We start from the raw sequence: 25026 nt of genomic DNA on the forward strand, positions 1-25026 counted from the left end.
CCATGGAGAGATCATGCACCCGGACCCAGCTCAGCTCAACCTTGCGATCCTGAGGTCCTAGAATTCGGATACCTTAACCTTCCCCCTGATTGCATGAACATTATCAGGGAAGCTAGACGCCCTGCTTCTAGAGCGTGCTACGCAGCAAAGTGGAAAAGATTTGTTGTTTACTGCCACAACAACACAATCAATCCTTTAACCCCTTGTGTGCCACGCCCTTTCCCCGCCCTGTGCCGGGCGTTGCATTAGCGGGCGGGGTTCATGACGAGCTGGACTCGTCATGGGCACAGCGCAACCGCGGCCCATGACGAGTCCAGCTCGTCATGGGCACAGAAGGGGTTAAATGTATCCATACAGCACATTATATGTTATTTACTCCATTTACAAAGGTGTAACCTAGCATATACTTCCATTCGGTTACACCTCGCTGCAATTGCTGCTTATTTACAGAACAGGCAGCACCTCTCACTTTTAAAAGTGCCTGCCATCAAAGCCTTTATGGAAGGCCTCAAAAGAGTAATTCCACCCAGAGTGCCACCCTCACCTGTCTGGAACTTGAATATAGTCCTCACACGGTTAATGGGACCCCCTTTCGAACCATTACATAAATGCGAGCTGCAATTTATCACATGGAAAACAGCTTTTCTGGTGGCCATCACTTCCCTCAGAAGGGTTAGTGAAATACAAGCACTCACTATACAGGAACCTTTTCTCCAGATGCATCACAACAAGGTTGTACTCCGCACCAACCCCAAATGTCTACCCAAAGTCATTTCTCCATTCCATATAAACCAGTCGGTAGAATTACCAGTCTTTTTCTCGCAACCCCAAACAGTTGCGGAAAGGGCTTTACACACACTGGATGTTAAAAGGGCTTTACTTTACTACATCCAGAGGACACAACCTTTCAGGAAAACCAAACAGCTATTTGTCTCCTTCTCCCCACCACACAAAGGCAACCCTATTTCTAAATCGGGGATAGCTAGGTGGATTGTAAAATGCATACAGATTTGCTACCACAAGGCAAAACGAACTCTATCGGTTCCCTCTAATGCCCACTCTACAAGGAAGATAGGGGCTTCTATGGCTTTTCTAGGTAACATACCACTAGATGACATCTGCAAGGCAGCGACATGGTCAACACCGCACACCTTCACAAAACATTACTGTGTAGATGTGCAAACCAAGCAACAAGCTAATGTGGGCCAAGCTGTACTAAAAACACTGTTTCAAACAACTGCAACGGATGCCGGTGGTCGCCGCTAGGGTTGGGTACTGCTATATAATCTACGCACAGTGTATATTCTGCAGCTCATATGCCTCGAACGGAATATGCTACTTACCAGTATGCATCTGTTCTTGGCATGTAGAGCTGCAAATCTATACATGCCCACCCGCCTCCCCGGCTACCTGTATCCGTTCCAGTCTTATCTTATTTAGATACAATACACATGGGTTTCTTTACTGTTATTACTACGCTCCATCTTTCCCTGCTGGCGAAAAACAATCTGAGGATGGAGCCGAAGCCCATGCGCAATACTAACCAGAGGAGGAGTCACTGACCTCGTGACTTCCAAAGACTTTCCAAGAGGAAAAACAAACTGCAAACATCCGGGCCGCACACCAGATGGCAATCTATGCACAGTGTATAGATCTGCAGCTCTACATGCCAAGAACAGATGCATACTGGTAAGTAGCATATTCCTTCATGCATCTGCACCATCCACTGGCTGACCACCGCTGTCGGGAGCACTGTTTTACAGTCTGTGCAGAGCATGTGTATCTACAGCCACATACTATGAAAGTAAAATGTTACTTACCCAAAAGAGTATGTTCGTAGCATGCAGTGCTGTAGATCTGCATGTGCCCACCTGCCTCTGAGAACCAGAGGTTGCTACAGATTGTATTTTCGTTGTTCACTTACACACATTGTCCTACACAATGTACACACAGTAAACAGAGTATGTCAATCCACACAATAGATTCTTACAGGGCCAGTAACATTTTATTTCTTGTAATGCTCAATCTATTTGCTCATGCCTTACCGACCTTCAGCTTCTCCTTTTTGTAGCGTGGCCTTTCAGTAGTTAATAAGGTCCCAAGTTAGGTGTTGCACATGGTTTATGTTAGACCTGGTACCATTGGTGTGAGTCTCCCTTCCATTTTTTCTGATTGCCTCCTCAGTTTTTGATATATTTTGCTGGTTTAGATGCTTTGGGCACTGTGCCACTGCTATTCAGTGCCACAGTGTGAGTGCTCCCTGTAGGAGAGTAGGGTCTGCTTTCTATGTTCACCCCCACTTTTTGCTTTTGCTTCACTGGTTTTCGACTTAGGTGTGGCTGTGGGCCTGCTAATCAGACCCACAGCCCAGCTGTTCTCTCTCTAAATTCACACTATGTACTTTAGGTACATAACCCAATTGTTAAGGATCACCCTTTAGGGCCCTGTACAGTGTACCTTAGGTACCCAGGGCATGGGTGGACCCTAGGCCTACCAGGGGATGCAGCATGTATTATGCCACCCCTAGCTGGCGTTCCATTATGACACAACTGGCTGATCACTCAGCTGGGGCAAGGTCGTGTAATCACCCCTTGCTTAGGTGTAGTATTCCTATACCTACCTTATATATAGACACATGGGTAACCTATCAGTCACTCCTATGGCAGGCCTTAACAATCCTGAAGGCATAGTGCTTGGTAACATGTGAGATGGTGCTCTAGCATGAGCTGAGCCTGTCTGCAGCTTTCGGACCCATGTCCTTATAGCTGTTCTATGATATCGCCTACCATATACTCTTAAAGTGCCTTATAATCCTCGCGGTTATGGTTTGGCTTTATCAAAACATGTCGAGTAATGCGTCTAACACTTTGGAATACTACCCCCACACCATTTCTGGCGATGAGGATAGTATTCCTCCCTTCTAGAGGGAGAAGACATGTTGAAGACCTACTACCCGGTTAAAGTTAACCAGAGCCCCAGCGTCACAAAATGGATGCTGCTGCCACAGACACAAGTCTGACCTCCTGCTGCTGGGAGTCCTTCCAGCGAGGGAGGCTTGGACAATAGGTTTCCTGCATTGGGAGGTGCGAGCACCACCCTAGACAAGCCTTAGTGTATTGGGGCAGGGAGGGATGAATGAAACGAGACACTGCCTGGGGCACACAAGGTGTCCCATGCATAGTCCAGTTCAAACCGGTGCTGGGGCACTCCGGCCCCGGCCCTGGCACGAAACTGGACAAAGGGAAGGGGGTGTAACCACCCCCCTCCCTGGTCCCACCCATAGGAGTGACCTAGCAGGTAACCCAGCCCCCCGGATTAGTATAAGAGTGGGAGCTGAGTCCCTAGGACTTTGGATTATCCTGATAACTGAAACTTGAACAGAAACTCTGGTCATTCGACTACGGAAGAAGACTGAAGAATCTCCCTTGTGGCCAAGGAGTGGCCACCCTGTGCAAACAGGCACCATCAAGCGACCTGCCGTTTGCTTTGCCCGAAGTTCTACGAGGAACCGACTGCAGAGCCCGACCAGCGCCTTGACTTCCAGACTTCTCCGACTCTGATCCACATCCACAGCAAAGCTGAGATCCGTGGAGGCGACGAGAGACGTTGAATCAGCTACCTGGGAAAATTGGCTACTTGCTTCCAGCGCAGCTTCTGAGGCATCCTCGAAGTTGTGCTCTGGGGATTGAGAAGCCCCAACCCCGAGCACCATCTGCACCGAAGATCAGCCCTCCACACTCCATGAGTTCTGCGTGGGGCCCTTCTGCATTTTTCTGCTCGACGCGTCTGTCCGGTTGCTTGCCCGTTGACTAGTGACCTCTGCGACGACGAACCTTCGACTTTCCACCGCTGGTTTGGCTCCTCCACACTGGCCCTTGCTTCCCTGTGAAAGAGAAGCACCCCAGACCTTCCTGGTCTGCAACAGAAGTAAATCCTTCATTCTGTGTGGGTTGCGCTTGCCAAGGCTTGTTGTGTCCCAACTCGACATCGACGACGCCGACATCAAGAGCCCTCGTGGGACAGCTCGCCTCCTGGTTCTGGTCGTCCTCGATGCCTCCTTGTACCCGTGGCTGCTGCGACAAGCTTCACCTCTTCACCTGCATCTTCACGACATCGCCTGGTTCCTTCCTGGTTCCTGGCTGGTGACCTAGACTCTGTCCCTTCTGCTTGCAGGTATCCTCCTTCTTGATTCCATCCTTGGAATCCACCGGACACTCTTCACTGACTGCCTGTCAGCATCTTTTCTGCAGGCATCCATAAGAGTCGACGACGAAACCCGACGCAAGTCCACACCTATGCACCCGCAGCCCGTGGGCTAGGTAACTTGAGTACTCCGGTGCTCACAAGGCTATTGACTATCCTAGTGTCTAGTTTCCAAGTCTCTAACTCCTAGTTCCTTCCGAAGTGTCCTAAAACTCTTAATTTCTAAATACTACTATTTCTATCGACTTTAACGCATTACTCGTGAGTGTTTCCACTCTGCACCTGAATCCCGTGGGCCTCCCACTGCCTAGCAACTGATAGGATAGTGTAGCCCCAGCGATGGGCTAGGCCTAACCTGTGTTCGTGACAGTGGTTCTTATACCACTTACTTAGTATATGGTTTGCGTGGCCCCTAGGGCCTAACTGTATTACTTACCTGTGTGACTTATGTATACTTAAATAAGACTGTGTTGTACTTACCTCAAATCTCATAAAGAGTGCTGAGGGTATTTTGACTAGAATACATACATTCTATTTTTATAATATATCTGTTGTGGTGTCCTTTCATTTGGTATTCAAGGGGTTGCAAATGGTATAACAGCTGGCTTCACATGCCATAGAGAGTTTAGCCTAAGACTGCTCTTGTCCATGCTACCACTAGGATAGCTGGTCTATAAGGTTGACTTTACAACCAATCACCATAAGGGTTGTTTGGACTGATACTAGGTGTACACTAGAACTAGTGACATCATATATCAGGCCAACTTCTCACACTCCCTATGTTAAATTGATGTATTGATTAGTGACTCCAGGATTGGGTTATTTGATTTACTTGTCCGACCCAAGTACAGTGCACCAGGGGTGCCCAGGGCTTGTAAATCAAATGCTGCTGGTGGGCTTGCAGCACTGGTTGTGCCTCCCACAGAAGCAGCTTGTAAAGTGTGTCTCAGGTCTGCCACTGCAGAGCCTGTGTGCAGTCTCTGACTGCCATGTTGACTGGCCAAGTGCACCCACTTGCCAGTCCCTAAACCTTCCCTTTCTTCATATCAGACATCCCTATGGTAGGCCCAAGGGCAGGGTGCATTGTAAGTATACGGTAGGACATGCCGTGGTGTGTGTGGCATGTCCTAATAGTGAATTACAGCCATTTTCATTTTTCACTATTGCAAGGCTAACTATTCCCCATAGGCCAGAATTGGCAGTTTCATTATTACATCTTATCATTCTAACTGACACAGGGAACTAGGTAGAAATTCGAGTTTAGGATGCCTGAACTCAGAATCTTAAAATACATCTTTTAGTGAAGTTGGTTTTAACATTGTGTTTGAAAATACCACTTTTAGAAAGTAGGTATTTTCTTGCTTAACTGTCCAAGCCTGCCTCTGCTAGGTTGTGTACTGTGTATCTGATAGAGACTACTAGCCGTAGATTCTTTAACATAGAATTATCCCCAGGCGTGAGACTGGACCCGGAAAACTTTCTTGCCCAGCATCTCTGCGCGCCCGGAGGGGGCGGTACCACGCGACTCTGCCCTGACGTCATCCGCGGGCGTGACGTCAGCGAGGTCACATAAGCCCCAACCCGGCGTGCTGACGTCAATTTTCTTCTTTTCCGCGTGCAACGCGGATCCGGATCTTGTCCCTGGTCTGTTTCAGGCCTTCTTTTTCCACTTTTAGGCTATTTTCTTGAGAACAGTGTGCGAATGCCTTCTGGCTTTAAGACGTGCTCGTCTTGCGCGTGCCAGATATCAGCGACGGATCCTCACCCCATCTGCACGTGGTGTTAGGGGGAGCACTACGACTCCACGGACTGCGAGGCGTGTCAGCAAATGAAGCCGAAGTCCCGGCGGGGTCGCCGGATGAAACTCCTTTCGGCGTGCCTGTCCGGGTCGGCATCGGCGCCACGCCCTTCCCCCGCAGAAGGCTTCAAGACCCGCTGCTTCCGTCTCAGACATCGTCCCTCGCCCAGGCCGCAAGGGCGTCGCTCACCTGTTGGCAAGTGTTACAGTTTGTTCCCGGCCTGTTGGGGGTGTGGGTTCTCCGCGGGTCGGTTGCCCCGGGTGTCGCCACCCTATCCGCCGTTCCCCTGCGCGGGGGCAACCAGAGCCCAGATGGAGGCCTATGCGGCGGCCTTGCAGGCCACGTTGGCTCCTCCTTCTTCTCCGTCTCATGCTGGGACGCCTGCGAATCCCTTGCCGCATGTGGGGACTCCTGCGACGTCGCCGGCGGCTCCGGCAGGTTCGGAGGATGTGGTGCCGTCGGGGTGCGGCCCTTCGGGGTTCCCTCCTTAGGACCACGGCACCTCTGCCTTGCCGCAAACCCCCGTGGGGGTCCCTGTGGTGTCGCAGGAAGTTGCCGGGGCTCGGGGCGTGTCCTCGAGTCCCCCTCAGTCCTCTGGGCAGGCGGTTGCCTTGTCCGAGGCCATGGTGACGCCGCCCAGGCGGCTGCTGGCAGCGCCGCAGGGGCCAGCTAGGGGTCGGGGTGTGTCCCCAGGCCTCTCTCGTCTGGCGCTGTTCCTTAGCTGCTTCGGTCTCCTGCGCCACGCGTTGTGGCGAAGGTCGTTCCGGCATCCCCTTCGGCGCCGGTCGACGTTGACCTGATGCCGGTGGCGGACTCTACGGCGCCGGGCCGAAGTCAGGCCGTTGATTCGTCTTTGGACACCCCCTCTTTTCCAGAGGTTCGGCTGTTGTTGGTTTCATCTTCTCTAGAGACGGGTCGTCACGTCGTGGCCTTTTCCCCGGTGTCCTCTAAGGACGGCTCTTCGCCGTCACTGGGCCCGCATTGTTCGCCGGAGGCGTCTCAGGTTCTCCATTCCTCGGCCCACCCTCCCCCGTTTTGGGCTTGGCCTTTCCTTCCACCGGTTGGGCCGGGGGAAGTCCGCCTTAGCTTGCAGCCGTCGCCCACGGAGAAACTGCTTTCCCCGCCGCAGGACCATACGGAGGCGAGTGCTGCTTTCGCTCTCGCTGTTTCCACGGCTGCGGGGATCCTGCGCATGGGCGATCCGGCTGCCCGTTTCCCCAGGGATCATCTTCTGGAGGTCCTCCATCAGGGTTCTGGTGGTCGGGAGCTGCTTCTTCCCTTCGAGGCTTCGCTCCACACTTCTCTTTCGGGGGCGGCCCGCCACGGAGGACCCGGTGCCTCCCTGCCATCAGTGTTGTCTCCCCCGTCACGGGAGGCACGTTGGTTGGATTCCTGGGGGCGCAATATCTTTGCCTCCACCAGTGCTGCGTTGCGGAATCTTAACACTCTTTGTGTGTTGGCTAGGGCCACTTCTTGCTTGTGGGATTAGTCGAGTCCCTTATGTCTGCTGCTTCTCAGTAGGGTGCCTGTTTTGATCTGAGGCACCATGTGTTGGATGGCCGGGAGCTGGCGGCGTTTATTCATCGCTCGGCTCTGGACATTTCGGAGGTGCTTGGTCGTGCCATGGCTTCTTCAATGGCCCTTCGTCGGCATGCCTGGTTACGGGATAGTGTGTTCCCGTAGAAGGTTAGGGAACGGCTGGTGGACCTTCCCTTTGATGGTACTCTTTTGTTCCACCCCCCTGCGGATTCTGCCATTCAGAGGTTTCTTGCGGGGCTTCGTCCTCCACCTCAGTGACCTGTGAGTCGGTCTGTGTTTCGGGGGGTGTTCTTCCATTGTTTTTCTGGGGCCTTGTAGCGGGTAGGTTGGTTGTCTGTTCTGTGTGGTTGATGTGCCTTTGGGTCCTTTGGTTAGGACTTTGGTGCTGTTGGCTCCTGGTCCGGCCCTTGTTTGACTTGTGGTTTTGGCTGTTTGTAAGCTGTGTAGGCCCTGAGATTAGGCCTTCTGTGTACTCTTTATTGGCTGATTGGCAAGCCAGCTGCGGTTTTCTCCGCAGGTTTTTCTGTTTGTCCAGTGCTGCGGAAATGTTTTCCTAAGAGGGTTCCCATGTTCTGGGACGTAACTTGCCCTCTTTGGGGTACTGGTAGCTCTTATATAGCTCTATCCTGTGCTGGGGAGGTGTGGTCGTCCTTCGGGCTTCTGCTCTCTCTGGCGTCGCGGTATATCGCAGGTGCGATGTTCTTGCTGATGGTTTTGGATTGGCTTTTGTGGCGCCCCGGTCCGTTCTTGTCCTGCATCGTTGTGTCGCTGGCCTAGTCCGGCCTGCTGTCTGCGGCATTGCGTTGTAGCGGTGTTGCATTTCTGTCCGCCTTGGTCCTCTGTCTGGTGTCTAAGGGAGGTCTGGTTTCCCTGGTTTTTGTGTTCTGGTGGACGTCTTGGTCCGTTCTCCTCTCTCTCCTTCATTCGTGGGTCAGTGTGTGCTGGCCCCTCCCTTGGGGCGTGTCCTGGCCATTCTTTGCCCTTCCTGGCCTCTGTCTGGCGCCTCGCTTGTCCTGGGTGCATCGTTCTGTGGTGTTGTCTGCTGCTGGCGGTCATGCCAGTTCTGCCCTCTTGTTCTGCTACACCGTTGTGGCCTTTGATACATTCTCTTGTGCTCTTTTTCTTCTTCTTCTGTCTGCACTTTTGGCAACCGTCCCTGCTTTGTCCGCTGCTTGCGGCCGGGGTGTGTACTGCTCTTTCTGTCACTGTGTATGTGTTTCTCCTCGTGAGCCCTGCTTCCGGTTCTCCCTCTTCTCCCTAGGGGTTGAGGTGGTCCTTGTGTTCCTTGAGGCTCCTAGGGCGCTGTCTGCCCCTGCGGGGTGTTGGGCTGTTCTCCCTTGGTTGGGCTTAGGATTTCCTGGCTTTTCCCTTCTTGCCCTTGTGGCATGTCCCCTGCTGGGGCCCTGTGTCTCTCCTGGTGGGGAAGGCTTTCTCGCAGGCCCTCCTCCCTTTTGGGTATGGCTAGGGTATCTATTCTACGTTAAGAAATCTGCGGCTAGTAGTCTCTATCAGATGTACAAGTTACTTACCTTCGGTAACAATGTTTCTGTTAGAGACGATTCTAGCCTCAGATTCCTTCATGACCCACCCTTCCTCCCCGTTCTGCGAGGACCCTCTGCTTGGGTTTATGCAGTCTCCTCCCTCTGGGCGCCTTGTCTTCTGTGGGTGTCCTCTACATCAACTTCCGGTCAGGCATCCCTCAAGCTGATTTCTCTCCAGCGTGAGGGCCTACTTTTGCTCTTTCCCTCTGTTGTCGGGGTCTGATTCCCACCGGTCTTCTTCGTTGGGAGTTCTTTTACCTGTCTTTGCAGAGGTTATGGCCCTCTTTGGCACTGTAGTCTGCGGATGACTTGCCTGTCCTTTGACCTCCTGCTCCTTTCAGGAGGTATGGCCATCCTTGGCGGGTGGTCTAGGGATGGATTGCTGTTGCTCCTCTGTTCCGGGCTTGTGGCCCTTCCCCTTGTGGTTGCAGGCTCTCTCTCTCTCTCTCTTTCTCTTTCTGTCACGGTGTTTTCTCCTGCTCGTGCCTCCAGGAGGGTTCTTGCCTTGGTTTGCAAGGTGGCTCCACGGAGGGGTGCTTGTGCTTTTCTTGCTATGGCTTCGCTGCTCTGGGCTTCTGGTCCTTTACTGGCACCTGGTGTTTTCGCCTTGCCTTGCACAGTTGTTCCTCAGAGTGGTGCTCTGCTCTTTTTCTTGCTCTGGCCTACTGTTGTCGCCTTCTGGTACCTCAGTGCCACCTGGCGCTGTTTTTCTCCTTTTGTTTCTCTCTATTTTGTTTCTCTGTTTTTTTCGCACACTGTTCCCATGCTCTCCTCAGTTTTGTTGTGATGGCTCCGCATTGTGGCGCCAAAAAGTTCTCCGAAGCAAACTGACGTCAGCGCGCCGGGGTGGGGCTTATGTGACCTCGCTGACGTCACGCCCGTGTAGGACGTCGGGGCAGAGTCGCGTTGTCACCGTTGTTTGCTGTCGCATCCCGGGGAAGCGTGTCGCCACCGTTAGGGTCGCCGTCGCATCACCGGAGAAGCGTGTCGCATGGCCTATCGTGGCTCCAAAGTACAGTCGCCGCAAGGCTGCCAGGACGTGCACGCATCGTCTTAACATCGTCGCATCAAGGGCACCATCTTATCGCATCGCACCGGATTGTCGCATCGCGTCGAGGTGCCATCTTGCCGCATCGCAACCGGGCCGCAGCGCGAGAATCTAGGCATCACCTCCTCTCCGGTAAGTATCAAGACGCATCCCCTACTCTGTGCAAGCATTGAGGTGCGATGCATCGTCTCCCCCGAAGCAAGGATCCGACGCATCTCCAAAGCTGCAAGCCTTTTGTTTATTTTGCGTTGCGCATCCAGGTACTTTTGTGAGAACTGTCGCATTTACCATCAACTTGAACTAAGTTAATTCTACCATCTTTAAGTCAATTTTGGGTACAATATTGAGGATTTTTGTCGTTTGTGGTCGTGTGTTAAGTCTATATAAAGAATACTTATTTTTATAAAACCTGTGTGGTGTCCATCTGTAGTGTTATTACTGTGTGTGTTCACAAATGCTTAACACACTGCCTCTGAGATAAGCCTGTCTGCTCGTGCAAGGGGGAGAGCAGGGGTTATCCAGTAATGTAATCCCCTTTCCCTGACTTAGAAGCAAGGGTCCCTATTTGGTCAAAGGTACCTACCTCTGCCAACTAGAGACCCCCAATTTTAACATTTTACTTCTTCAATTGTCAGAAAACTGACATCCTCACAAGGGGTTGCATTTGTGTGCAGCTCCATGTCTCCACATCCAGAGGTGGTGCAGAGTCCACGTGGAGGCTGACTTTGCCTCCTCTCGGTGCACATGAGCTGTTGCAGAAGTTTCCAGATCTAGTCTTGCACCCTACATGAATCCAAAGGTGAGCAATCTGGTTAGAGTATTTACCTGAAAGAGCATTTGCAAAGGTAAGTGCATTTTTCTTCATGTGTGTTTAAGCCATATAGTAGTCCTATACATGCTTCACTTGTAGTGTAGCCTGTAGTCATGTTGAGCATGCATTGTGGTGTTAATCAATACCATTATCTTTTCAGAAAATGATTTAAAGACAAAATAGTTTTCCTTCATTTGTAATACACAGAATAACTTTGTATGGGGTGTATGAGCTTCAATACACAAAACAAATTAAGATTTTTTAATCCAGCTTTTTCTTTTGTTACAGGTGGTGTCATAACATCTGTTCAGGATCTGCAGGCCATGACAGTAGACCAAACAGCAGATAAAGAGAAATTAAAGTCCAGCGTCAAACACATGTTAATACATAAACAGCGTGCTCTTTCAGATCTTTTCAAAATGCTTACAAAAACTGGTAAGATGAGTTGAAACTTTCAAGTACAGTTGTTACTCAGTGTATAGACTGATGGACTTTGATTTCTGTTTTCATTACTTTGCAAGACAATCTCCTAGGTAAGGGTTCTTGGCACCAGTCACAAGGGCTTTTTAAAATAATTTAATAATTGTTGTTGTTTAGGCTGGCAAGTCGGTAAACATTATAAACTTCTCTTTTGACATTGTAGCCCCAATTCAGATATTACAGGTGGATTAACATGTGTGCTGTTTGTAACAGAGGATTTGTGAGGAAGAAACAAGACTCATAGTAAAGTAAAGCAATATCGGGAGACACACTTTAACTTGGTGGAACGCCAGGTGAATGTCTATTTAAATAATAATACAAATTAAGCCTTTTGCACTCATGTATCTCAACTGTTAGTGTGCACCTTGATGGTTTTGTTTCTCTAATGCAGTGTTGCTACCTAAGTGCTCAACTCAATACGTAAAGCAACCTCTCCAATGAAGTATTTATAGGTATAACATATTGTCCCTCGTTTTTAATGGGCAGTGACACTCAGTATTTCTATTACTATAGCTGAGATGTTAATGTATGACTGTTTCAAAGTTTATGGATGCAGTCAGAGTTTTCTCCTACAGTGCTCACCAGCCATTAGTAATTTTTTGTTTCGCAGAGCGACAGTCACTAAATCCTTAAGGGTCTTATACATTGCTAGAATCAAGTTTTGTCTGCTGCTTGTGCATGACTCTGCTGATTACATGCATCATAGAAATTTAAAACTAGATCGTTTGGAACAGAGGGTAAAGATTCTCTCCAGACTTCATGAGGAAAACTTCTAGCCTATAAACCGTCAGTGAGGTATGCAGCCTTCCTCAGTGGCTTTTATGATTAGGAGGGATTCTTCGCCCTTCATTCCTTCTTACGCTGCTTCAGGAGTGTGTGGATATTGAACAGCCAATATCCCCTTGCTTCTCCTTCAGCTTCCTCCCAGTGTAGTTTAAAATGTATCCACTACTTATGGTAGAGATTTAAAAATGTTTCTTCTTTTAGGTTTGTCATATCGAAAAGGTCTAACTTGGGCTCGATCAAAAGATGCCCAAGAGATGCTTTACCTGCGTCCGCTGAATCTGCGCAGTGCCTTGTCCATCTGTGATATTAATGGTGGCGAGCAGTCTGAGACCATGTATGTAAATAACCTCTTTTTGTGCATTTTAATGGCAATGCTTTCTGATATCAAAATGTTTGTTGTTTTTTTGGGGTGGGGTGGGGTGGTGTAACATCTCTTATCCCATATTTGTTGTTTTCACTGTAGACAGATGTCGGGTTTCCTCAGATGTCTTTACTGTATTTCTTTATGCCTTCTGTTGGTATTGAGATGGCATACAGATTATCAGTGTTCTTATTTTAAAGCTTCTTTAATTGTAACCCTTGTTTTAAAACAGTAGACAGTCTAATGCTTGAAACCCCATATTCTGATGTGGGAATTCCACAGCTCCAAAAGATGTATCCTCAGATTTTTATGTCTCTGCTCTAACTGGGTACAAATCGACAACTTTTCAGAATAACCTCAAGAGTGAATGTTTTTATGCTTTAATCTAATCAATTTATTTGAAAAGAGTGAATGTTTTTATGCTTTAATCTAATCAATTTATTTGAAAAGTAGTGCATGGTATATTGTGTGCATGTGGCTGTGTGTGTAGTGAAAAAATCCTAAATAACTTTATTGCGGTTTCTTACTAAGCTCAGTAACTATGCAACATTATATACAAAACCCCTACCCCACAGTACCTGGCCATGCTTTATTAGGAGGTGGTTAGCCGATTCTGGACCTCAGACCTGAACGTCTTCCTCAAGAAGGAGACGTTCAAGTTCCTCACCTTCGCTTAAGTTCTACTCCCGTTGGAGACTGGTGGGTGTCTATGCCTACTTCCACATACCTATCCTGCGGTTGCATCAAAATTACTTGCGGTTTGTGGTTGGTTCTATATACTACCAATGCCTTTGGTTTGACATCAACACCTTGAGGCATCACATCACTTGGAATCTCGGGCATTCCTATCTCCCCATATCTAGAAGACTGGCTAATCAAACAGAGTTCACCAGAAGTCCTATTAAGCCATTTTCAGTCAACAGTATCCCTGCTGTTTGACCTGGGCATCTGAAAGAAACACGTTAGATTCCTCACCTTAGAATATCCCCAGGCGTCAGACTGGATCCGGAAGATTTTTCGTCAGCAATACCCCTTGCGCGTCGCTAGGCGTCGTCTGCAGCTCTGCGTCCGTCGTCGGCGTCGTGTGCCGGAATGACGTCGTCGGAGTACTTAGACGCCGCCCTCGCGCGCTGACGTCAGTTCTTCTTTTTTCCGCGCCAGTAAGCGCAGATCCGGGAGAGCTTTCCCTTTTAGTCTTTTTTGACTAAGTTTTTTGATCCTTTTTGATCTTGTCTCGACTCCGGTGCGGGTAGGATGCCTGGTTTTAAAGCCTGTGCTGACTGCAACCGCTTGATGTTGGTTACGGACCATCACCGCCGGTGCCTTTACTGTTTGGGCCTCGACCACGACGCGGCGTCGTGTTCGGACTGCAAGGCCCTGACCTCGAAGGCTAGACAGGAGCGGTCCCGTAAGCTTCTCGAACTTCGCCACTCGGCTCCGCGCCCCTCTCGATCCCGGTCCAGGAGGAGGTCCAAGGATCGGTCGCGGAGCAGCAGCCGACGTCATCATCGATCGTCTGGCTCCAAGTCTTCGGGTAAGTCGAAGCACTCCCAAGAAGTCCAAGAGGCGACACCGCTCTTCGGACTCCCCTCGCCGGTCGCGCGACTCGGCCGAGGGTCAGGGTGGTTCCACCACTCCGCGCAAGTCCCCATACCATCCGGTCCCTGGGACTGACGCGACGCCGGCGGAAGTCAGTGCCTTCCTCTCGGCCATGAGGAACCTGGCTCCGCCGTAGACGCCCGCTGGCGCGCCTTCGGGCCCCGCGGACCCGACTGGGCAACCTTGCCTGCCGGCGGCTCCGGCCCCGGTGCCGTCGACGGCTCCGGCCTCGACGCCGCAAGTGCCCGAGGGACCCGTTCCCGAGTCCCCGCCGACGCCGGTCGACCTCGTCACGCCTCCTCCGCCGGCGTCGACACCGGTACCACCTCCGACGCCGGCTCCGCTCGGCGTCGAGCCCCAGTTCAGCCCCGCTCCGGGCCCGGCGCCGTTACGGCGTCGATGGACGCCGCGTTCGGCGCCGCTAGAGACACATTATGTCTATCGTCCGGCTCCGATCCTTCCTCCTGCTTACCAGGAATCGGAGACGGGGGCGAATGGGAGGGGTCCGAGGATCCTATGGCCGTTCAGGCTCAGCTGTCACAGGACTGGGCAGATGAACTGGGGGAGGCCAGTGGTCTGGATACCGCTCCAGACACTGGATTCATCTCTCCTCCGACTGTGGCTTCGGAGGAGGGAGCTGCTTTCTCTGTGGTGCTGCGCAAGGCGGCCGCAGCCCTTGGGCTCGAGCTACCTGCCTTGGCTGTGAGGACTAACGTCCTCACTGAGGTGCTTCAGTCTGCAGCAAGCTCCCCTGAGCCTCTGCTGCAATTCAATGAGGTCCTCATTGACGTTCTGCAGGGCACCTGGTCCAAGCCCTCCACAGTTCCTCCTGTGGACAGGAACGTCGCCAGGCGCCACCGCCCTGCTCCGGACGACCCCAGTTTTCTGTCCCAACACCCTACCCCCGAGAGCCTGGTTATCCAGGCCTCTACCTCCCAATCCTCCTTCCCGACCGCTCCGCCGGACCGGAATTCCAAGAGACTGGAACAGTTTGGCAAAAAGCTGTTCTCCTCCCTTAGTTTGGGCCTGCGGTCTTTGAACACCGCCTGTCTCTTGGACCGTTATTCCCACTCTCTGTGGGATACGGTGGAGGACGTGCTGCCCCTGTGTCCGGAGGAGGTCCAGACACGACTTACCCAGGCTCTGGCCGATGGGAGGGATGCAGCGCGACATGCTATCCGATGTGGGCTTGACACTACGGACTCGCTGGGTAGGGCGATTTCTACCACAGTGGCGCTTAGACGTCACGCCTGGCTGCGGTCCACGTCCTTTTCGGGCGATGTCCAGAGCACTCTCATGGACATGCCCTTTGATGGCACTCGCCTTTTTGGCGAGAAAGCGGACAGTGCGCTGAATCGCTTTAAGGACTCCCGGGCTACGGCCAAGTCCTTGGGCCTCTCGGCCCCGCGGTCGCAAACTTCCGCCTTTCGCCCCTTTCGTGGCCAAGGAAGGGGTGCCTCCTCACGTACGCCTAGCCACCAGCCGCAGAACCAACCTGCGCGCGGTCGCGGACGTGGTTTCCGCCGAGGCGGTTCTGGAGGACGACGCGGTCAGCCCACATCCACCCCGGCAGCATCTGCCTCAAAGCCTTCCTAGTCCGAGCTTTCAGGCCCATTCCACGCCAGTGGACGGCAGAGTTCGCCATCACCTGCTCCACTGGCGGTCCATCACATCGGACAGGTAGGTGCTGCAAATCGTCCGGAGGGGCTACTCCCTCCCCTTCGAGACTACCCCTCCAGCCATGCCACCGCCGCACCACCGTATCTCGGGGGATCATTTGAATCTTCTCCGCGAGGAAGTTTCGGCCCTCTTGGCCAAGGGGGCCGTCGAGCGCGTTCCGAGCCCGGAAGTAGGTCGTGGTTGTTATTCCCACTACTTTCTGGTTCCCAAGAAGGGCAAAGCGGGCCTACGCCCTATCTTGGACCTCCGGAACGTCAATGCCTTCCTCCGGAAGGAGAGGTTCAAGATGTTAACTTTGGCTCAGGTTCTAGCTGCCCTAGACCCTGGAGACTGGATGGTAGCGTTGGACTTGCAGGACGCATATTTCCACATCCCCGTCCTTCCGGCGTTACCTGCGGTTCACGGTGGGTCAAGAGCACTTTCAGTTTACCGTGCTCCCCTTCGGCCTTACCAGTGCCCCTCGGGTGTTCACGAAAGTGATGGCGGTGGTCGCAGCTCATCTGCGCAGATCAGGGGTTTCAGTCTTCCCCTATCTCGACGACTGGTTGTTGAAGGCGGGCTCGCCCCAGGCAGTCGTCTCCCACCTCCAGACTACGGCGGATCTCCTGCATTTGCTGGGGTTTTCCATCAATGTGCCGAAGTCACACCTGAGTCCCTCTCAGAAGCTCCTCTTCATCGGAGCGGTTCTCGATTCGGCGCAGTTCCGGGTCTATCCGCCGTAACAGCGGGTCCGGGATATTCAGGCCCTGATTCCCATCTTTCGGCCTCTATCCTGGGTTTCGGTCAGGCTAGTGTTGCGGCTTCTGGGGCTGATGGCCTCCTGCATCCTACTAGTGCATCACGCCAGGCGGCGCATGCGGGCTCTGCAGTGGGCCCTGAAGTTTCAGTGGGCCCAGCATCACGGCAACCTGTCCGACCATGTCTTGATCTCGGAGGGCACTGCACAGCAGTTGCAGTGGTGGCTCACGGACCGCGATTGGGTCACGGGCAAGAGCCTCTCCCTTCCCCAACCGGAGCATGTCGTAGTGACGGATGCGTCCCTCCTGGGATGGGGTGGCCATATGGGAGAGGCGGAGATCAGAGGCCTCTGGTCTCCGGCGGAGTCTCGTCTCCACATCAACCTGTTGGAGTTGAGAGCGATCCGACTTGCACTGAAAGCCTTCCTTCCCTCTGTCAGGGGAAGTGTCGTGCAGGTGTTCACGGACAACACCACCGCCATGTGGTATTGCAACAAACAGGGCGGGGTGGGGTCGTTGACCCTTTGTCAGGCTCTGCGCCTCTGGACTTGGCTGGAACACCAGGGCGTCACCCTAGTGGTTCAACATCTGGCGGGCTCTCTGAACGCCAGAGCAGACGAACTCAGCCGCCGGTGCATGATGGATCACGAATGACGTCTGAACTCCGAAGTGGCGCAAGGTCTCTTTCAGCAGTGGGGAGAGCCTTGGTTAGATCTATTCGCCACCGAAGAGAACGCGCAATGTCAGCAGTTCTGCGCGTTGGAATTTCCAAGGCGGTACTCGCTCGGCGACGCTTTTCGTCACGAGTGGAGTTGCGGTCTGTTGTACGCCTGAGTGCTGAAGAAGATCAGGCACGACCGGGCCCAAGTCATCTTGGTGGCTCCGGATTGGGCACGAAGGTACTGGTATCCCGAGCTACTCAGTATGTTGACCGATCCTCCGATACGTCTGCCCCTTCGGGAGGATCTTCTGTCGCAGCAGCAGGGGACGGTCCTCCACCCGAACCTGTCCAGCCTCCACCTCCATGCGTGGAGATTGAGCATCGGCAGTTGATGCCATTTGACTTGCCTCCTGAAGTCTGTGATATCATTCTGGCAGCCAGGCGTCCCTCCACAAAGACTGTATACGCCTGCCGGTGGAACAAATTTGTGGCATGGTGCACAGCAAAGGCAGTGGATCCCCTTTCCGCCCTTCTTTCTGAGGTTCTACTGTTTCTTCTTTCTTTGGCCCGGCAGGGCTCTGCCCTGGGCACCCTGAAAGGTTATCTTGCTGCCATCTCTGCCTTCTTGCGGCTTCCTGATCAGCCTTCTCTATTCAAGTCCCCTGTAGTTACACGCTTTCTAAAAGGCATTACTCACACGTTCCCTCCTGTCCCTTTTGTAATGCCTCAGTGGGACTTGAATCTTGTTCTCACATTTCTAATGTGCGCTCCCTTTGAGCCTCTTCATAATTGTCCTCTTCGTCTGCTGACGTTTAAGACTGCTTTTCTGGTAGCCATCACCTCGGCTAGACGGGTGAGTGAGCTCCAGGCTTTATCATCAAAGCCTCCTTTTCTCTCTGTTCATCCGGACAAGGTTGTCCTTCGGCCTCGTCCCTCCTTTCTTCCGAAAGTGGTGACCCCCCTTTCATCTTGGGCAGTCTGTCACCTTGCCCACCTTCTTTCCGCCTCCGCATCCTTCCAAAGAGGAAGAGAGGCTCCACCGTCTGGACCCAAAACGTGCGCTCTCCTTTTATCTGGACCGCACAAAGCAGTTCCGGGTGGACGACCAACTTTTCGTTGGATACGTGGGTGCTAAGAAGGGGAAAGCTGTGCACAAACGGACCATCTCTCGGTGGGTCGTTTTGTGCATCAAAATTTGTTATTCCTTGGCAAAAAAGGACCCTCCTGTTGGGCTGCGCGCCCATTCTACTCGGGCCACAGCGGCTACTACTGCTTTGGGACGGGGTGTCCCTTTGCAGGACATCTGTCAGGCGGCAACGTGGGCTTCGCTTCACACGTTTGCCAGGCATTATTGCCTTGACAGCCAAGTCCGGAGGGATGGCTTCTTTGGCCGTTCTGTCCTCCAGGACTTTCTGGTGTGATCTTGGTTCGCAGACCCACCACCGGGGATGGTATTGCTTGGGTATCTATTCTAAGGTGAGGAATCTAACTAACGTGTTTCTGTCAGATGAACAAGTTACTTACCTTCGGTAACGATGTATCTGTAAGAAACATTAGTTAGTTAGATTCCTCACCGACCCACCCATCCTCCCCGTTCTTCGAACTGACATCTAGGGTTAAGGTTATCCTTTTCAGGCCCTTAGATTTTATTTTTGGCACCAGTGTCGGTCTTTGCATGGCTCTGCGTTCCTGGCGCGGAAAGCTATGTACAAGAACTGACGTCAGCGCGCGATGGCGGCGTCTAAGTACTCCTACGACGTCATTCCGGCGCACGACGCCGACGACGGACGCGGAGCCGCAGACGACGCCTAGCGACGCGCAAGGGGTATTGCTGACGAAAAATCTTCCGGATCCAGTCTGACGCCTGGGGATATTCTAAGGTGAGGAATCTAACTAACTAATGTTTCTTACAGATACATCGTTACCGAAGGTAAGTAACTTGTTCTTTTCGAACAACGAGCCCAAATCTCACCTGAAGCCCTCCCAATGACTCCAGTTGATAGGTTTGGTACTGGACGCCACCTCTATGCGCTTTCCCTCCACTTTAAAGTATTACCCACATTCAGGAAATGATTCCATCCTTCCTGCAAGGTGTGAGAATTCCAGGTCTAAAGTTCCTTAGATTCCTAGGTCTGCTAGCTACTTGCGCAAATATGAAGGCCCTGCAGTGGTGCCTCTGCTACAATATGGGAAGATCTTTTGGGTTCCATCGTGGTCTCCCTCAGAGCTGCTGTGGAAGTGACTTGGGATGACAACGAGGCGAACTGGACATGCACCATGAACTTCACTCCCATCCAGCCGTGGCCAAGGTGGTGACGGATGTCTCTATCCTACGTTGCGTAGCTTATCTTGAGGGCTCTGGAGATCAGAGACCTCTGAAATCCTGAGGAACAGGTTCTTCAAATCAACTTGTTGGAACTGCAGGCGATATGGCTGGTTCTCAAGACGCTCCTTCCCTCCATCCAAGGTCAGTCCTTTCAGATCTTGACAGACAATACGACTATGATGTGGTATGTCAACAAACTAGGGGGAGTAGGATCTCACCCACTTTACCTGGAAGCATTGAGACCATTGTCTTGGACACAAGGTCAAGGGATCTGGCTCACTACCCATCACCTAGCGGGATCTCTGAATGTCAGAGCTGACACCCTTAACCTGTGTTATCTTGCTAGAAAACCAGTGGAGTCTTCTACCAGAGATAGTCCAGAACATCTTTGTCTAGTGGGCCACTTTTCAGGTGAACTTTTTTGCCTCCGTGGAAAATGCTCAATACTGATAGTTTTGTGCTGCGTATCTGAAAGAAACACGTAGTGATAGATTCCTTACCTTACTATTAAACCCAGGCGTCAGACTGGATCCGGAAAGTTTTCGTCAGCAGTACCCCTGCGCGTCGAAAGGTGGCATCGTGCAGCTCCGCGTCCGTCATTGGCGTCGCGGCCGGCGAGATGGCGTTGCGGCAGCTACTTAGACGCCACGCGCTGACGTCAGTTCTTTCTTTTTCCGCGCCAGCAAGCGCAGATCCGGAGAGAGCGGTACCCCCAGTCACTTTTTGACTGAGTTTTTTTAGGCCTTTTTTTTCTCTATTTTTCGAGTCGATCGACTCCTGGTGCCGTAGGGATGCGCCGCTTCAAGACTGTCATCGCATGAGGTCGGTGACGGACCCGCACATCATGTGTCTCTACTGCCTGGGGCGCGACCACGATCCCAAGTCTTGCTCCGACTGCCGGGCCATGGCGCCGAAGACTTTGTGGGAGCTGTCCCGAAAGTTGCTTGAAGTCCGGCAGTCGGCTCCACGACTCTCAAGGTCCCATGGGAGGTCGAGGGACCGGTCGCGGAGCCGTCACCATCGTTCGTCGGGATCGAAGTCTTCGCACTCGGGGTCAGGTAAGGAGAAACATCACAAGAAGTCGAAGAAGTGCCATCGCTCTCCTGCTTCCCCTCGCCCGTCACGCGAAACAGCTGTGGGTGCGGGTGGTGACTCCCCCGCAGTTCCGGCAGAGCCTACGCAGTCGACGCCAGCCTGCCCGCTCTTCCCGACTCCGGCCCAGCTGCAGGAATTTGTGTCAGCCATGGCTCCTCTCTTTGGGCCATCAAGCACCCGCCGGCTAGCCTTCTGGCCCAGCGGGCCCGACTAGGGGTCCTCGCCCTTTACTGTCGGCGGCTCTGGCATCGCTGTTGGCGCCGCAGGGCCCCCAAAGGTCCAAGCCTGGATCCCGGTCAACGCCGGTTGACCTTGTGGCACCTTCACCGACGTCGACCCCACCGGCACCACCTCTGACGTCGCCCGTCCCTCCGAACGACGTCAGCCCCGATGTGGACACCGCGCCGGAACAGTGTCGCTCGACGCTGATTCCGACGCCGATGGGGCCTTTCTACCCCTATGTCCAGCCTCCTTATTTTCGGCCTGTACATCAGCCTTCGGAGGAAGAGGAGGACTGGGAGGGGTCTGTGGACCCGGACTGGGAAGAGGAGCTGGGAGATGCCAGTGATCTTGATACCTCTCCTGACCTTGGCATGCTAACTCCTCCTGCCGTGGCTACGGAGCAGGGTGCAAGTTACGCAGTGGTGGTGCGTAGGGCGGCCGTGGCCCTCCACCTCCTTACTGTCGCCCTCAGGACTAACCTCCTGACAGAAGTGCTTCAGCCGGCGGCTACCTCTGTGGAGCCACTGCTGCCTTTTAATGATGCACTTTCAGACGTTCGTTTGGATACCTGGTCCAGGCCCAACACAGGGGCTCCTGTGGATAGGAACGTAGCCCGACATCATCGCCCGGCCCTGGGCGACCCCCTATTCCTCTCCCAACACCCCACCCCTGAGAGCTTGGTTATCCAAGCCTCCACATCCCAGAGCGCATTCCACACCCCGGACAGGGAATCCAAGCGACGGTAACAGTTTGGTAAGAATATTTTTTCTTTCGCCAGTTCAGGGCTGCAGTCTGTGAACACCGCATGCCTCTTGGGCCGTTATTCCCACTCTGTGTGGGATACGGTGGCGCAAGTGCTACCGGAGGAGGCGCGGACAGTGCTCTCTCATTCTATTGCTGAGGGGAGAGATGCAGCAAAGTTGTCAATTCGATGTGGCCTTGACACCGCCGACTTGCTGGGCAGACCAATTTCCACGTCATTGGCGCTTCGTCGCCACGCCTGGCTGAGGACTATTGGTTTCTCTGGCGATGTCCAGAACACCCTGATGGACATGCCCTTTGATGGCATTTGCCTTTTTGACAACAAGGCAGATAGTGCGTTGGAGCGTTTTAAGGACTCACGGGCTACGGCCAAGTCCTTGGGCCTTTCGGCCACACGCCCTCCTCCGCATTCTGCTTTTTGCTCCTTTCGTGGCCATGGAAGGGGCGACCCAACACGTTCGCTTCACAGCCATAGGCCGACGCAGCAACAGTCTCAGCGAGGACGTGGGACCCCACGAAGCGGGTCAGGTGCCAGCGGGCGGGTCATTCCACTTCCACCCCAGCCACCACCTTCCTAGTCCAGTTTTTCAGGCCCATCAATAGCCAGTGGGCAGCAGAATTCGCCATCACCTCCCCCACTGGCGCACCATCACTTTGGACAGGTGGGTTTTACAAAGAGTCCGAAGGTGCTACTCCCTCCCCTTCGAGACTACCCCTCCAGCCATGCCACCCCAGCACCATCGCATGTCGGGGGATCACTTGGTGCTTCTTCAACAGGAAGTTGCGGTCCTCCTGACCAAGGGGGCCATCGAGCGCGTTCCTACGCCAGAAATAGGACTTGGTTGTTATTCCCACTACTTCCTGGTGTCCAAGAAGCACAAAGGCCTGAGTCCTATCTTGGACCTCAGGGACGTCAATCGCTTCCTCTGGAAGGAGAAGTTCAAGATACTAACTCTGGCTCAGGTCTTTTCTGCCCTCGACCCTGGAGACTGGATGGTATCGTTGGACCTGCAGGACGCATATTTCCACATTCCCGTCCGTCCGGCCCACAGGCGTTGCCTGCGGTTCACGGTAGGCCGCGAACACTTTCAGTTTATCGTGCTCCCCTTTGGCCTTACCAGCGCCCCTTGGCTGTTCACGAAAGGGATGGCGGTGGTTGCAGCTAATCTGCGCGGATCAGGGGTTCCAAACTTCCCCTATCTCGATGACTGTCTGTTGAAGGCGGGCTCGCCCCAGACAGTCGTCTCCCACCTCCAGACTACGGCTGACCTCCTGCTTTTGCTGGGGTTCTCTATCAATGTGCCGAAGTTGCACCTGATTCCCTTTCAGAAGCTCCTCTTCATCGTAGCGGTTCTGGATACGACGCACATTCGGGTCTATCCTCCCGAACGGCGAGTCCAGGATATTCAGGCTATGATTCTGATTTTTCAGCCTCTATCCTGGGTTTCGGTCAGGATGACCCTGAGGCTGCTGGGCCTCTTGCATTGTGCTGGTCACTCATGCCAGATAGCATATTCGGGTTCTGCAATGGGACCTGAGGTTCCAGTGGGCGCAGCATCAGGGGAACCTCTCCGATTACCTCCAGATCTCGGAGGGCACTGCACAACAGCTGCAGTGGTGGTTCACGAACCAGCATTGGGTCAATGGCAGATCTCTCTCCCTTTCACAACCAAAGGACACAGTGGTGACGGATGCATCCGTCCTGGGATTGGGGTCCATGTGGGAGAGGCAGAGATCAGAGCCCTCTGGTGGAGTCCAGGCTCCATATCAACCTTCTGGAGCTTCGGCCGATCCAACTTCCACTGAAGGCAAGGGGAGGGTATTGCAGGTGTTCACAGACAACACCACTGCCTTGTGGTACTGCAACAATCAGGGCGGGGTGGGGTCGTGGATCCTATGTTAGGGGGCTCTGTGCCTCTGGACATGGCTGGAACATCAAGGCATTTCCCTGGTGGTTCAACACCTGGCAGGTTCACTAAACGTCAGGGCGGACAAACTCAGCTGCAGGTGCATGATGGAGCAAGAATCGCGTCTTCACTCGGACGTGGCGCAAGGTCTCCTTCGACAGTGGGGAGAACCTTGGTTAGATCTATTTGGCACGAAAAGAACGTAAATGTCAGCAGTTCTGGGTGTTGGAAATCCTAAGGCGGCACTCGCTAGGCACCGCTTTTCGTCGCAAGTGGAGTTGTGGTCTGTTGTACGCCTTTCCGCCTATACCACTTCTGCCCAGAGTGCTGAAGTTCAGAAGTACTATTGTTACTTCTTTCTTTGGCCCTGCAGGGCTCTGCTCTGTGCACTATCAAGGGCTACCTTTCTGCTATTTCGGCCTTTCTCAGGCTCCCTGATCAGCCTCTCTTTTCAAGTCCCCTGTTGTAAATAGATTCCTCTAAGGCATTACTCATCTTTTCCCTCCTATTCCCTTCGTAATTCCACAGTGGGACTTGAACCTGGTTCTCACATATTTAATGTGCGCTCCCTTTGAGCCTCTTTACAACTGTCCTCTTCGGCTGTTAACCTTGAAGACTGCTTTCCTGGTTGCCATCACCCCTGCCAAGAGAGTGAGTAAGCTCCAGGCTCTTTCTTGTAAACCTCCTTTTCTGTCTGTCTATCCGGATAAGGTTGTGCTCAGAACACGTCCATCCTTTCTGCCAAAGGTTGTCACTGCCTTTCACATCTGGCAGACCATCACTTTGCCCACCTTCTTTCCACCTCCGCATCCTTGCAGATAGGGAGAGGCTCCACCGTCTGGACCCAAAACGTGCACTCTCATTTTACCTCAGTCGCACTCATCAGTTCTGGGTGGATGACCAGCTCTTTGTTGCCTACGTTGGCGCCAAGAAAGGTCGGGCCGTACACAAGCGGACTATCTCCCGATGGGTCGTCTTGTGTATAAAAGCCTGCTATTCTCTGGCTAAGAAAAGGAGCCTCTGGTGGGGCTGCGCGCCCATTCCACCAGGGCGACGGCTGCCTTTCTGGCACTGGGACGTCGTGTCTCCTTACAAGATACGTCAGTCATCTACGTGGGCCTCGTTGCACACTTTTACTAAGCATTATTGCCTGGACAGCCAAGTCCGGAGAGACTGCTTCTTTGGCCGTTCTGTTCTCCAGGACTTTCTGGTGTGATCTTGGTTCGCAGACCCACCACCGGGGTTGGTATTGCTGGGGTGTCTATTCTACAGTAAGGAATATATCACTACGTGTTTCTTTCAGATGAACAAGTTACTTACCTTCAGTAAGAAACATTAGTTAGTGATATATTACTTACCGCCCCACCCATCCTCCCCGTTCTGCGAACTGATTTCTAGGGTTAAGGTCATCCCTTTCAGGGCCCTAGTTTCCATACACCAGTGGTCAGTATCTTGCATGGCTCTGTGTT

At 52.9% G+C, this 25026-nt stretch overlaps 1 protein-coding gene across 1 annotated transcript in view; it reads left to right on the forward strand.

Moving 5' to 3' along the window:
- The window catches only part of MDN1 (midasin AAA ATPase 1), a 2002810-nt gene that overhangs the window by 1499365 nt on the left and 478419 nt on the right, over nucleotides 1-25026 (forward strand). Inside the window, exons 75-76 of the mRNA XM_085611158.1 lie at nucleotides 11230-11376; nucleotides 12409-12541. Coding sequence (XP_085467284.1) covers nucleotides 11230-11376; nucleotides 12409-12541 — 280 coding nt within the window. The remainder of the gene's footprint in view (nucleotides 1-11229; nucleotides 11377-12408; nucleotides 12542-25026) is intronic.

The sequence above is a fragment of the Triturus cristatus genome, chromosome 6, assembly GCF_964204655.1.
Source record: "Triturus cristatus chromosome 6, aTriCri1.1, whole genome shotgun sequence".
In the NCBI taxonomy this organism is placed as follows: Eukaryota; Metazoa; Chordata; class Amphibia; order Caudata; family Salamandridae; genus Triturus; species Triturus cristatus.